This window comes from Melitaea cinxia, chromosome 2 (assembly GCF_905220565.1).
Source record: "Melitaea cinxia chromosome 2, ilMelCinx1.1, whole genome shotgun sequence".
In the NCBI taxonomy this organism is placed as follows: Eukaryota; Metazoa; Arthropoda; class Insecta; order Lepidoptera; family Nymphalidae; genus Melitaea; species Melitaea cinxia.
The window spans coordinates 18148618-18164914 of NC_059395.1; the positions used below are offsets into that span (position 1 = coordinate 18148618).

At 31.0% G+C, this 16297-nt stretch overlaps 1 protein-coding gene across 1 annotated transcript in view; it reads left to right on the top strand.

Annotated features, from left to right (window-relative positions):
- LOC123666223 (neurogenic locus Notch protein) overlaps positions 1–16297 on the top strand; it is a 131786-nt gene that overhangs the window by 34886 nt on the left and 80603 nt on the right. The window contains exon 2 of the mRNA XM_045600410.1: positions 15846–15924. Coding sequence (XP_045456366.1) covers positions 15846–15924 — 79 coding nt within the window. The remainder of the gene's footprint in view (positions 1–15845; positions 15925–16297) is intronic.

The following is a 16297-nucleotide window of genomic DNA, read 5'->3' on the forward strand; positions in this document are numbered from 1 at the left end:
GTACAAGTATACAAGGGTTGTCAGCATTAGAAATATATTTTAGTAAACCATATTTGTCTACATCATTTATAAGTATTTTTTGAAGTTCTAAAAGGAAATTGAAATTTATGGAAGTGATTAGGTACTTCTATTAATAGCGGTTTTTTTAAGTTTTGGTGGAATTTTACAATTAAGACTTGGTTAGAATAAAAGTGATTTGAATCTAAAATACATATACTACTTGTGTTTAAATATGTTAGTTATTTTTATACTAAACCTTATCAAAATCTGTGTAATATTTTTTTTATATTTGCGCATTTCTAGAAACAAGTAAAAATAAATATCAAGTATTTAAATATTAGAAACAACCGCATCAGTACAATAGTTAACAATAATAAAATTTTAATTATTGTTTGAATGAATACTCAATACACAGAATTCCCTTTACTATAATTCTGTTTTATATACATATAAATCATTGCCTTGTAGTTCGTTACAATTCACACAATAATACACCGACGCGATACAACTGACTCATGATAGCCATTACCTTTTCGTATTTGCAATTACGAACACATTTCAATGACAAGTGGACTCATTTAAATGAGATCTCTTAAGCTGGTTTTAATAATTCTTTGACAAGAAACAGAGTTTTACAAGGCCTTCGGTATAATGATCACATGCAAAGTATTACTTGAGATCAATTAAAATGTAGTTTGACGAATAGTTATTATTTGCAAGATGTGATTTGAAATAAAATTGTAATATAGCAAAACTTTTGTTTTTGTGTAGCTAAGTCAGCGGTCTTACTTTAGTTTTTACTTTACATAGTCTTGTAAAACTAAAAAAAGTTTCGAAACTGCAACCAAGCGTATGATTAACAGGTACGCATTTAATTCATCTGAAACCGCTAGATGACACAAGTCTAATATTATTAAATAAAACGTTGTCAACGATAATCCAACTCCAGTTCTTATTTTCAATTTATGCTAATGATTGTTAGTTGACCGTCGTCGGCGATTTAATCTTGTCAGTATTAACTTCAAAGTCATAATTTTAATTCTGTTTAGTTTTTGAGATTCCGTTTATAATTTAAGCTATTCGATCGTTACTATATAGAATGAATATCAGTTCATCTTAAATCCATTTCATTACCAATGAAAGTTATATTTATAATTTTCTTCCGTGGTCATTTACCACTTACTTATCTTTGGTTGTCTTGTCAAATTGTGATTAAATCAGATACGTCAGTCATCATTGTTGTCCATCACAAAATCGATGCCACAGTTGTATCACGTAGTTTAAGATGCTTATTATCAATAATAGCGAGACACGACATCTGAATGCAGGCGGATGTCAGTTAGCTGAGCGTTGGACCTGTAAAATCATCTAATAGTATTTCGACTCGCATAAATTTAATACAGAATGGAACGATTAATCTTAAGACTAAGACAGACAGTGTTTGGTCCAGTTTCGCTCATATTTTATCACTCACTTCGATTTATGTTTAAATATCATATCCAATTAGCAGAGTTTCCGTAATGAGTACTATGTTTAGTATTTACGAAATTTGCAAAACCGAACGCTTAAACAAATAAAACTTTAGTTACGAATTAAAATATTCTCCATAAATAACTATGCGTGGTTTTAATGAACGTCGATGTATTAAAAAAAAAAACTGAAGTTATTGTTTTTAGATAATGAAATGGAAGAAAGTTACGCAAACAAAATCTCAAATAGACAGTGTACGATCAATGTGCGTGCTGAATTGAGCCGTGTTTGGCCTCAGGACCTCTCTTTGTCTGATAGCAGCTAGATGGCACAGTATGGCCCCGAGGGACGATTTGTCACAACTATCGCTGAGATAAGTGCAGATACTTCAGTATCTCTGGTTCGAAATATGGAAATGACGAGAGTTTTGCATATCCTTAATGGAAAAGCAGTGGACAGGCTTGAATAATGTATTGTGGTGTATTGTAACAAGTCGGAGATAAATTCAACGGGTTTTGGCATCGTGTATCTATCACATAAAGTATTAATTATTTCAAAACTGATCTTCCAAATTGTCAAAAATAACAATTTACGATAATTTTATTGTTAATAATTAGCAACATCTACTATTTTATTCAATTGTTCGATCTTGTCTAACGGGCTATCGTTTATTAGAGAAATCATATAGTATCTCGATTTAAATAACCATATTAAGTTAACTTATGTACAAGAAACATTAGCATGCCTTCGATTTACGAAATGTCCTCAATACATACTAAGCGTCGCTGACGATATTTCATTCTTTAATTACGTTCGTTTCCTCTATATTCTCGCTGCGAAATGATATACACTAAGTAAAGTATAATTTATTTGTGAAACTCGGACTTCTACTTGCGTTTCTATTCATATTAGTCTCAATGTCACCGGTTCATTAGAAGAACATTAGTCAGGACTCGGGGTGTAAATTGTAGGACCAATTTATCAAGCCCACGCTCAGGACCAACCATTGCAATACTTCTATTCATAATGTCGAATATAAAGTGCCCAGTGCTTTATCCTTTTACAGAAATTCGAAATCATTTTAAAGAATTTCTTTTGTTGGATAAGAAAGAATAAAATTAACATGATTTCCTCTTTGTAATCAGATGTTGATTAGTTAAATGAGTAAGAAATTAAAGTGCCTTATTTTAATAAAATATTATATGTTCTATCGTATTGCGTTTTGAATTTGCATCAAATATTTTATCTTCTTGAGTCTGGTACTTTGCATATGGTAATGTGGCTAGGGTCAGTTCTTAGTTTGATCTGGCTGCAAGGACCGATTTCGTTCGTTCAGATTACTATTTCTAGTGCATATAGCTTACATTTAATAATGTGTTTCATTTGCATTTTATTGATATTGCTATATTTATTTTAAATACGATTAGATATGGAAGAACAATAATTTCTCGATCTTATCTCGTCCACACCGCTACGTAGGTGTTTTATGTCATCTAGTACAGGTGGGTGCGTAACTATTATCTACAGATTTGCAGGTATGAGTCGATTGGTCAATAGGAAACAGGTCCTATAAAACCTTTTCTTGACAATGTTTTATTTTATGGATGATGCTGAAATTTGCAGCTGTGCACGAGTAAAATTTTTCGCAAAATCCCCTGTTTATTTATTTTAATGGAAAGCTTTAATATATCTGTTATTGTTTTAGCTTCAGAAAAGCAGAATTAAATAAAAACCTTAGGGTTACTCACTTTATTGAAAGGTAAATTTATGTGTTTTTTTTAATAATTACTATTAAACAGAGGTTTATCCATTAGTGGCTTTTTAAAGTTACTGTATGAATGTAATGTATCTTAAATTCATATTTTGTGCTCGACAGTAAATAAGTCATCCAAGTTCCTATTAATGTAGAAGAATTGAACGTATGTATTAGAAAAAATCTAAGCCGAATACTTGATATATCATAATGTGATCTATAATTGAACTTAGGATCATAGCTATCAGTGTTTTTGTCCGGAATGGTAAAAATCATAAATTCATAACATATCAACTTTCTTTATATTAAGTATAGATCAAGTCGAGCCTTTTAAAGTCATGTAATATGAGACCAGACTTGCGTTTTCACCGAGCCATAAATTTATTTATATTGCGGGCACTTTTCTGCACAATCGGATATTCTGACTTTTTATTGATTTTATTATGAACTGCTTTTCAAGAGATTTCTTAATTTGGCCGCCCCTCTTGATTTCTTGGTTTGAGTGGTATTTAGTGCTTTTTACTATTTTATATCTTTATCACCAATAAGCATAGCGATTGACTATGTAGCACTAAATTGAAATAGTTGTGTGGAATTATTCAATATTTATATTCGAATTCAATTTTTTATTAATCGTTCGAGACATGTTTTTAAAATACTGAGGATATGGAATTTTCGCGGAATTTGTTCAAAGTGTCTTCAAACATGCAATCAAGATTTATTAATGATGCAACCCGAAGAGTTCTGTCCATACATCGTTTTACGATTTCGACATCCATTGTATATGTTCAAGAGTCTGTATTAATGAATTGTTCGTCGATTCATCACACAACAATGCCGTGCGAGACGCTTTTGTCACACGTGAACCGCACTGTAATTAAGTTAACAAAGTACGCGAGGAAAGATTGATGGAATGGACGATTTTCTGGAGTTGATTGAACCGAGACACCAGTTTCTTTCATTAGTTATTTATGCGCACGCCATGTTATAAGTATCACAGATGCTTGCAGCGGTTGTTTCTGAAGTAGGACTAGTAGGTAGTAGTAGGACGTTTAGTTTCTTTAATATTGTCTTATTTATATCAATTATTATTGATTTGATTACATATTTATGTTCATATATGCTCATTAGAACAAAACAAATCTTTGAACCAAGTTTTGGTTGAAAAGTAAATTTCTATGTTGAATGATTTGATGTTGTAACAAACGAGTTGGCCTGTTGACGATGTATGGATCTTTTTCAATTTCGTCCAGTCTCTGCGGCGTTTCTGGTTCGCACGGAACCAGTTCAAGCTTTTTATATGCAATGTATCTAGTCTAGATTTACTTTATAAATTGTTTGACATCAAACAAATTTCATGTTATATAAATTTTGAAGACAATTTTGCTAAAAATTTATAATTCGAAATCATTTAATATTGTGGTGTAACTACTTTACCTTGATAAACTGATGATAATGAGGCGCTGGCAAAACAGTCGAAACGTATTACATGCGAGATATTTCCAAATAGAAGTAACAACTTTATTGTTTCCTCATTTCCAATAGGCAATTCTTAAGCATTATATTGTATCTATGCTTTCTATGCCCAATACAATACAATGAGTTCTCAGCGTAATAGCCACGAATCCTGCGCAACATTTATGCCTATATTTGTTCGGCAAAGTAACGGTATATTGTATATTATGCTTCATAGCGGACATGTATCAGAGTAGAGTAATAGAGGTCGAGCGGCTTTTTTGTTGTTGTCTCGTAAGTTCAAGAGGTAGTCCGTGACATTGAAAAAGGTTAAACTAAAACTTTAATAGACAGATAATTATATGAAATGCAAAAATGTCTAATGATTAATTCGTTAGAATTTGTAAAAGGTTTTGTAGATGATGTTACAAATAATTAATCAAAACGTCGTGTCAGCAGAATCATAACTATCCTAAAATGACCCTTTTTAAGAAACATAATAAGATGATTTAATTATTCATGCGCCGGCTTAGATAGTTCAACAAGTTGTGACATTAAGTTGCAAATACTGTTTAACTCGATCATGATGTAAAACACTTGAATTTTAATAGTTCAATGAAAATTATTCAACCTACAAGTTCTTATCAATTGTGTGTTATTAAAAATAAACAACTCTAATGTGAATCACGATTTGATAAATAAAACGTATATCCTGTTTTACTTCGTTGTAATAGTTAGAGCTATTAGTTAACTATTTGTATAATTTAAGTTTACTAAAATGTAGATGCTTCTAGAATCGGTCAAATTCTAAAAGTCACATGAATAGCGTCTGTTTGTATAAGGTAAAAAACTTTTATCGTTAAAATTCCTTTAAATCTGTTAAAATGAAGGATTAGTTCATTGGAATTAAGATGCTACAGTGGATGGAATACGTAAACCTATGTCAGATTAAGCTCATCTTTTTATTCAATAGAAAACATGGCCTCTGTCTAGCTGTAGCTCACTTACGGTATTTTTGTCAGGCCTGCAGATCCGGAACCCTCCAATAAAAATGGCTGAAGGCTCCCGCAGGGGTTTTGGTCGGTATTACACCCCCAAGTGCTGAAGCCGACATACGGTCTAGGAACGCCAACCCGGGCATCCTGGATATCACCCGTAAATGGATTCCCCTGTGATACCAAAAAGGGGGTATTTTTGTCAGACTTGTACAGTTAGAGGTGGTATTGAAACTTGATTAGTTCAGCTTCTAACATTATAACATACGTAGGTAAAAACCAAACATTATAGGCTAACTAGTGGAAAAAATACCTCCCATCCGTTAGTTTCTCGCACCGAAAATAACAATTTTCCATAATGAAACTTTTTGTGGTTGAGCCATTATTTTACAAACACATGCCCGTCACCGTCGAAAGTGGTAATTAAACTTTCTTGGACCGTCTTATTGCAATCTTTGTTCCCTCGAAGAACTGCTCGTTTCCAACATTAATCATCTTATAACTGTTAGTCTGAGACGAGCCGCCGCTAAGTATCTTTTTCATACTATTGAAAAATTCGTCTCCTAACTGTTCCTTGGTTATTTAAATAGTCATTTATTGTCGACTTATTATACTTTGGCTTATTAAAGTTTATTTATTTTTTACTTTGACTTTTGTTTGCTGGAGTCGATGGTGGAATCGTTTCTTAACGATCAAAATCATTTCTGACAGCTTTAATATTTGTTTTGAAGTAATATTGTTTTTCTGTTGTTATTTAATTTGTGTTTATCATTAACTAACAAGGTTTGATGCGCGCATTCAATACGTACTAAAAATTTTGCAAAAATTCTTTAATTACCTTATCTATAAGTACCTTTATCAAACTTTTGGATTTTAACACAAATCTAAAGATTAATAATTAAAGTAAATGGTACTGCTTTCATGAAAATTTTTGTGTAGTTTTATTGGTACTATCCCAAGTATATCGAAGTATCGTATCGGAATAGAGGCGTGGAAGGCGGATGCAGCAATCGTGAAGCCATCCTCAATTACGATTTGATTTGAGGCCCCATTATTGAGCTACGAGTTTAGAGTCACCTTGCGTGTTTCAATACCTATGAGGTTTGACAGATTGAAAAAGTTGTAATTTAGGCTAACAAAAGTATAGACTTTTAAAAAAAATTTCAGAACTCCAATCGAGAATGCTTTCTTTGGAAATTATAATTTTTTCTACATTATCAGGAAATATTTTTTTGTTTATCAAATTCACAATTGATATTGACATTTCTGTTGTCGTCATTTTTTTTTTTTACAAAACACTGACTTTTTTCAAATAAAACTCACAGACTACAAATATTTTATATGGAAAATTTAAAAAAAGAATGGTTTTTCACAGGTCAATTTCGAATAAGTTATGTCCGCGTGGAATGGTGGCAAGACTGCCAGTTCACTCACTTTTCTTTTATCTATGTTTGAAGTAATAAAATTTATACAAAATAATTATGTTTGACGAAGTTGGCGAAAACAGAAACGTTATAGTAAATTCTAGAAACGTAGTAAACTTATAGTCACGCACACGCGCACATAGTGCGTAAAAAGGGTGAGCAACCCTCGTTTTGTTATCGGTCCGTAACACATTAACAGACAGCTGTGTGTTATAGTAATAATAATAGTTGCATTTAGTTTACAAAATATTTATTCGTATCTTTGTGTAATAGAAAAACTTGTAAGTTACTTGGTAAGTTTTATTTTGCACGTCTACCTGAGTAGGTACCTACTCTTACTTGCACTACGGTTGACTGTTGGAAAAGGCTGTAAGGCTTTAAGTCCTCCCTTTGCTCAATGAGTTGACTTCTAAATAAGGATGTATGGTTTTTACTCTAATTTAGTTTTTGCTCAATACATTTTGTATACCTACTTGTATAGGTACAATAAAATGAAAAAAAATATTTAGTATTTTACGTAGTTAGTTTAATAGGCTTTAAATGTCATTTCTGTGTAAAAATATTACTGAAATGGTAGATGAAAGCTCTTGATTTCTTTTTATAGCAAGACAACATCTTTTGCATAGATTAGATCTTTATGGTTTTATTATTGATTCGGTCGTTTTTATTACCAACGCCTACACTAATCCCAAGCTAAATCTCGTCAACGTATTAACATAATCATAACAGTACCAAAAAAAGTTATTAAATAATTTATCAAGTAGTTTTACACGTGTAACTTCCGGTGCTATGGGAATTACGGAATTAAAAGTAGCCTATGTTACTCTGGTTTTCCAAATATCTATGAACCATATTTTGTACCTTCTATTTATATTTATTCTTTTGAAATTGCCATGCGAATCGCGATTTACTATTTTTTATGATTATCAGATAATAACATAATATAACTATATTTGTATGGTTATATATTTAGTAATAAATTTAGTAATAATTTACTTAAAAGGAACATTGTCAACGTTTCTAATTAACTAATCAATAATTATTAGAAATATGCGTTTATTTAATCGTAATAATTTATTAACTACAGACAACTGTCGTAGATAATTAAATCTTTGTTTTTGGCAAGTGTAGTTAAAAAATACGCAAAAAGTAAACGTTGAAGGTACGTATTCAATTCATTTTAATTTTAACTCTTTGTTTGTCAAAAGTAAAATTGTCGGGTCGCGGACAAATTAGAAAGTTTTTATGTCCAATTTTAAATATAATTTACATAATTATTGATATATAATAATAATAGATCAAATAGTTTTTTTTTAACACACTAATATAAAACTACAATGGTCAACAAAGAGATTGTCGTTCTAAAATAAGGCGATGTTTTTATTTTTCATGATGACATGTATAGTTTAAATGAATTAATGGAGGTTTTACCACTAAGGTTTTACTCAATACTTTTTGTTTCTGAATGTTTCTATAGATTTCTATTCAACATTTTCCTTAAAACAATTTTAAGGCACCGATATACGATTAAAATTCTTAAATAATTGTCGATAGTCAAGTCGTCTGTCAAATAAGTTGTGTTCCGTGAAATCTTTAATAGCCGCGATTATTATTATATCTGCGGCCATTTCAAACTCACGCGATGTTGCTGCGTGCGGTGGCAAGTTGGCAACCGAGTAGATTTTTTAACTGTGATTTTGTAATCACGTAAACTATGGTAACATTTATAACTATTAAGTTTATTTTTTATCTATGCATATATTTTATAATAACGTAAAAAAAATTGACGATAAAAGGCAATTTTAATAGCTGCGTAATTGCCATCATAAAACTGTCAATGTCATTTTTGACACTTATACAAACAATAGCAAAACTAAAAGTCTTTATATTTTCCACTATTTCAAATCTTTATTTTGCTTTATAATATCATCCATGTATATATAAGCATTGCTTTCATAAAAAAAGGGTATAACTTGTTTATCATAAAGACACATACTAAAAGTAACTTGAAGAACTTCCCCGTATAAATAATTTTGATTATCATAAATAAATAAATTACGCTATAAAAACTAAAATGTATTTTACTATGACCAGTGTCTTATTAATTAAAATTAAAGTCATCTTGCCCCCTGTATCCTTAATTTCTCTCACTTATCCTTGTCTTTAAAATGTAAACTCATACAAAATACACAGATACGATACTGCTTTTTAGCGGTAGAATCCAAAAGTTCCTTTTGGCGGTAAGATCAAGAATAACCAGTTTGAAATCGATTTCGTAATTATTATTATTTTTTTAATCGTAATTACTATAGATTAGCATTTTAAGGCGTCATCAGAACCTCTATGACTACTATTGTTTGTCTCAAGATATTATTGTTTTAGTAGCGAAATATTGATATTTGATATCTTAACAGAATATTTATTACTACACTAGCTGCCCGGACAGACTTCGTTCGTTCTGTCAAAAGTTAATATGAAAATTATTATTTTTTTATTTTTATTTTTTTGTATTAAAACCTTCCGTGGGCCTTAAGGAACATACATTAGCATACATTTATTTACGAATTATAAAAATACAATAAAAATTAAGAGATAGCTTTTCTTAATCTAGTTTTAACTATATTTAAAAGAAATATATTGTTAATAATTTTAGTTTAACGTCTAATTAATTTAATGAATGAATTCGATTTAATCTTGTACGGTTTATTAATTCCAAATCTCCAGTCAAATTGCACAAGAAGCCTGTCTCCATGTGCGTGTTTCAAGCTTATTACATTATTAGATACAAAATTTTATAATAATATATTCGATTTCGGACAAATAAACTTTCACATTGACTTCTCTCTCAATTTTCAATTTCACTTAACATTAATCAGCGTAAACTTATTAATATTTATAAAACAATCAGCTCCGTATCACTACTTTACCTGAGTTTCTATTCTTTGAAAATTTCTGGATTATAATTGTGTTTGTTCGCAAACAAAAGAAAACCGACGTCAATTTAGGTACATCATTACAGCCTATACAGTCCACTGCTGGACATAGGCCTCCACAAGATTACGCCAAAAATAACGTGAACGTTTTGGCCATAGTCACCACGCTGGGCAGGCGGGTTGGTGACCGCAGGGCTGGCTTTGTTGCACCGAAGACGATTTAGGTACATCGACAAATAAACGACGAATACGCTTTATTATTTTTAACTCAAACACTACGTCATCAGATCTCGACCAAGCTTCAATCAGGACTCGCCACAAGTACCAGTGTTCAAATAAAAAAAAAGAATCATCATTACACCGAGTAAAAAGTTATGAGGTGACACGCGTAAAAAAATACAGTCGAATTGACACACTCCTCCTTTTTTGAAGTCCGTTAAAAGTCACATATACCAAGAGGTTACTATATCACAATTTGTTCAACAATTTTCACAGAATTTTTTAATAATAATGTAGTAAGAATCTAATACTTATACTCCATATTTTAACTTGAGCATAAAATTCTTAATTTTTTTACCGTATCTAACATTCATTTATATATATGTAAGATGGAGTATTTGCTATGTACGTAGTCCATTTTCAGTTCCCGGCATTTTGGCTTTACTGCAAGCGCCACAGTTACCTATGCACTAACAATAAGTTAACTTTAACAGGGAAAGGAAATGCCTGAGAAAGATAGAATTTGTAAGTCAGTCATTCTTCAAGTAAATAAATAACATTTATCCTAAATTTCATATTTAATATATTCCAAGCCTTCCTATTTGATATATTCGATATCGGCTTTTTGTTTTTTGTTTTGTTGTCCCTTATAAGATAGAATTATTGCAAGTAATAAATCTTTTTGAAGAGTCGCAGTAAACACTGTTTCGTGATGTGCATTCGGAGTCAGTTGTGTTTTATTAATGAGTAGCGTGAGTATTATAAATCGGACAATGTACCTACTTGTATTTTATTGAAATACTGTATTAATACAAGCGTTTATATATTCGTATTTAATGACGAATTAACGTTTTCTATTATTACGAACTAGTGTTAGATTTTGTGATTATAATACATCGAGTAAAATGTTTTAATACATAATTATTATGTATATATTGTTACGTGTATTCAATGGTTTGAACACTTTATTGATCAATTTCTTTACAGGCTTTTTCTAGTTACACTTTGCTTAGTCACTTCAAGAATTAGTAATTTTACGAATTAACTAACATTTCTATTCTTCTTCAAATTTATCTTCTATGACGATCCATACTTACAACTTTTTTTAACACACGTCTATTACCAGAAAAGTATTTAAGTTTTGCCATCGATTGTTTTATTATATTCGAGTATCCAAAAGTATTTTTTGAGTTTTTTTTTTATATTCTCCTAGTTTCAAGACGTTCATGTCAGATCTGTGAGCTGTGTCATTGAATTTAGTAGAATAGGAAAACTGTCAAAAACATCCAAAATAAAGTTAACATTAGCCGACCAATCTCCGTTACCCAAATGTAGAACCGGCCCAGAATATGTACTTAAAGTACAACCATGTAGGTGGGACCCCCGCAATATTATAGGTTCGTAAACTATTTCTTACAAAACTATCCCGTTATGTTATTATAATATGCATAGAAATTTCTATTTGTTGAATATTGAGTGCGCTCATTATGAAAGATCTTAATAAAAGAACTTAATTATGACGACGGAAATGAATATTCGATTAGTAAAAGAGGTTAAGCTGCTATTTAAAATGTGTTTTGTTATTCAGAAAAATCTGGTACTCTATTATAATGTATTAAAATTTATAATGTTGAATTTATTCTTATCGTTTTATTGATGAGTTTGTGAAGAGCATTTTGTGAAATATATCTGTCTCTATCATTTCATAGATAAATTACTTGAAAGAAAAAGACAGCAATTTTTCTACTATCACGGATTAAAAATTAAAATTTCGAACTTATTTGTCGCTGGTAGCTGTAGTCATATGTAGAAGAAAAATGTACCATTGAACTAAAATACACAATTAAGCTTATTTTAATAATTGCATTTTAATTCGATGAATAAAAAAATGTCATCTGGAGGAGCTCTGGTGTTTTTACACTAGTGACAGTTAAAATGATCGATAGTTTGTCTATTGCTCATCAAGTTGATTAACTATCGCTGGTTTCATATCGACAATAATAATACTAGTGTAGAGTCGATTTTGTAACATATTTATTAATATAATATTCGCAAATAGAATGATTCTAACAGAGTGTGATGTAAGCGATAACGCTGGCGAGGTAACGCCACAAGTCGAGCGTTTCAATTCGTTCAAGTTATCATTTTATATGTATGCTAATCGGGCGGATGTTGTCGTATTGACTTCTCACGGACCATTTCGCGGAAGCGTGTTTCGTAGGCGAATTTTTTTATTTATATTTAAAATTCTTATCATAAAACGTTCCCACGGTTGGTTATCTGTTTGTCCGTAATGAGGTTTTGTGGGTCAGCGAGCTCGTGTCGACATCACTTGTCACTTATTTTTACGTTTTATTCATTAAAATATGATACTTGCAGTCAATGTGTCATCTTGTAAAATAAGTCAATGTCGACGTTTACTTTTTTGTTTAAAAAAGCTAACGATGAAACGTATTAATAAATATCAGCAATGACCATTATTGTCAATCCTGTTGAATTATTAATAACGATAAAAGTGACTCCATCTGTCGCATTTTTTCGGAACATGAATGAGTCATCTCGATTCGGTATTTATTATCTGTATCAATGATGGCGCTAACTTCTGTATGGACGAGATCGTCAGCTGCGAAAATCTTTATTCTTAAAAAATAAAAAATATATATTGTGATCAAACCGCGCCAAAAACAATAAAATATTTAAATGTTTAATGAGTGAGTAATGAATATTTACGACAAAAAGTTTTCACCACATGAATCTAATTTACAAGAAAGAAATCTATCTAGAAATGAATAATAGACGTTAAAAACGTGTTCCTACGTCCCTACCAGCAGGGGGCCCCGTATCTTAGCTCATTTCCCGTCCCTCAACCATTACCATCATATTAGGAATCGTTGATTTAAACATGAAAGCGAAACAAACATTAATTTCATGTCCGCAGTTTAAAGAAAACCGGTAAATATCGATCAGGCTGTTTCACATTAGGTCGGTGACAGGGAGAAAAAACAATAGCTAACCTTATAAGGCACGGCGCTGGTCGCCCGCTTTTTACTGAGCTCAGTATGGTCAGTATCAGGTACTTGCTAAAAAATGGACTTGCGAAAGTCATTTGCTTTCGTTAAGGAATGCTCACTTAAAATGATATGTAATTGGTTTTTTTTTTCGCCTTTGAAAATCGATACAGCGATCGTAATCGAAACTGTTTGGTATCTTTAAACGTATAATTCGATGTTTTGTTAGAGATGTCAAGATTTGATACGATCTCAACTTTTTTGTGGATGTTAATTTGCAAGTGCACTTTTTGTTTGTTTGTTGTATTCATTTTAATAATTAAGGATGTATTGTTAAAATATACAATATCAAAATAGCAACATTGGAATATGCAATTAAATGTTATGCAGTTAAATATGCAATTATAAATAAAATTCACATTTTTGTAATTTATCAATCCGCCGATGATAGTGCATATTTTTTATTAGTTGAAAAAATACTGTGGTACTTATAAAATCTTTTGATAAAAGCAAAACTACTGCCCATTTTATCTCCCATATATCATATTCTCATATCATATTCTATATATATATACTAGCTGACCCCTTATTTATTAAATATATATATCAAATATAAACACTTGATCTATTAATATCTTAAATAAATTAATTAAAACGGTAAAACTGAAAAAAAGTTGATCAAAGATATCATCTGGCATGAAGTTAAATTATTCGGATGCTGTATAACCAATACTAGGATCAAGATTAGTATCTTGATGTACCCGATCATTCGGTGTCCGGACCACCCAATGTAGCTCAAAAAGGTGTATTAAAGACACACACATATACACACCTATAAACACATACAAATTAAATACACATTGGTGAGAAATGTAAACCAGATTCGTACATTTAGTTTGTTTTGCACTTATTTTGCGTAAATTTGAAAGTATTTATTGAGTGTAAATTGATAAATTATATTCGTTGGTAAATATTGAAATGGTCATACTATCTACTAAAGAAATTTAAATATTTCGTTTGTTGCTTGTTTTTTTTTACAGTAGAGAAATGGAAGCAATTATCAAGCCCAAGGGGAGTGTCGGGATAAAATTCTGAGTCTACAGCTATCTAATGTAATGCAACTTGCTAGTTTCATTGCAGTCAGTTCAGTAGTTTTGCATGTAATACATATAAGTAGGAAGGTGCAGTCACTTTTGTTAAGGCCGTAACTGCTTCTGCTATTTAATGACAGAAAATTTGCAGTTATACCACCACTTTCCTATTATGGTGTCTTCATTCATTCGTTTAGTTTAACGGCTTTCAATTGTGCGACATAAATTTTGTCTTTAAGAATCCAACACAATATTCAAAAAAAAAAAAATTAATCAATTTTTCCATTTTTAGTGTATAAAAAAATTATAAAACTCCAAAGCTACGTAGCATAATAAAATAAATACCGTTAAAAGACTGAACCAAATCTTATCAATAAGCTAACGTGTCAGACAGACGCGTGCGTGGGAATCTTCCCGACTGAGGACAAATAGAACGGCGTGTTGACATTTGGATTTTGTTCGATTGATATTTCGATGATGGATTACCTGACATGTTATTGATAGTCATAGTAAATATACATTTCTAAGGGTCTAACTAAATTGCAAATTTATAAAAAAGAAGAGGTTCTTCAACTAGACGGTTGCTAAATTAATTGCGTTTTTTTGGAGCTTTTTACTGGATGTGCGTATTGAGATGATTCTTTCTTAATTCGAAAACTGAAAAGCATTATATTATGTGGTTAAGATTGAACGAGATCTGATACGTACTTTTTAAGTAGTCTGTTTTTAATTGATTATTTTTTCGATTATTACTTGTCGATGTAAATTAAATCCGTTTTTTATACGACTCAATTAAACGACTTATGCGTGAAAGCTTGTTATAGACGATATTATGTTCCACCGATATAATTTAGATGATAAAAATAATATACTTAGACTGACCCACCTGGGAATGCACTGTGTTGTCAGCAATGATAGGGTCTTCAATGAGCTTATAACACTCCTGCTGTCATAAGATTCCATAGGCTACGGTAACCGGTTACAATCAGGAGGACTGTACACAACCGTTGAACACCGTTGAACAGTTTTTCTGACGAAGCAAAAAAGGCTAAAATCTATATTTAGATGTATTTCCCGTGCTTTGGGTTATTATAATATTTTCCTTTAATAAAAAATCAAATAATTTTATTTTATTTTATAAAATACGATTTATCAAAACATTTCTCTGTTCTATTTCAAAAATGAAATATATACCTACATTTATCACTATAAAAACTATAACTTTCAGACACACCCTAAAGTTTTTAATGAATTATAATGCGCGAAGGTAGATCATCCTTCGTCTGCTTTATTTAACATTTTTTCTTTTTATGTATTGGGTCAGTTAATATCAGCTTTATTATAACAGTATAATACAAAAAGCAGGTAACAGTTTAAATAAAAAAAGATAAGAAATGAAATATAAAATATAATATAGATAATAAAAGTGTTTTTCCTTATTCTTATAATATTGTTATATTGCACACACCACAAATATTAATGTATATTTTATTTCAGGTTTCGTGTCGTGCTCGCCGTCTCCATGCAAAAATGGCGGGACCTGTCTCTCGTCACCACGTGGGGAATATTTTTGCAAGTAAGTTTGCATGTTTTGTATTATATGCACATAATTATTTTGTATATATAAGCGATTTATCTGTACTGAACATTCTCTGAGTATGTCTTTGTTAACTAAAACTGTCAGTCCAAAGGCACAGATAATATAAAAACAATAGAAAATTTTGAAATGATTGATTTGAAAATAAAAGAAACGAGTGTGTTATAGACCACACGACTGAAGTAAAAATTTCGAAACGTAACTCTCTCTCTTTCTATCTTCACTAACTTATATTTCCCTCTGAACTTTCTTCGCCTCGCCCGATCATACTTTTGTAACGCTCTCGTCACGTATTCACCAGCTTACTCCCCAAGTCAGCGTACGTAAAGAAGTATAACTTCAAAAATACGAA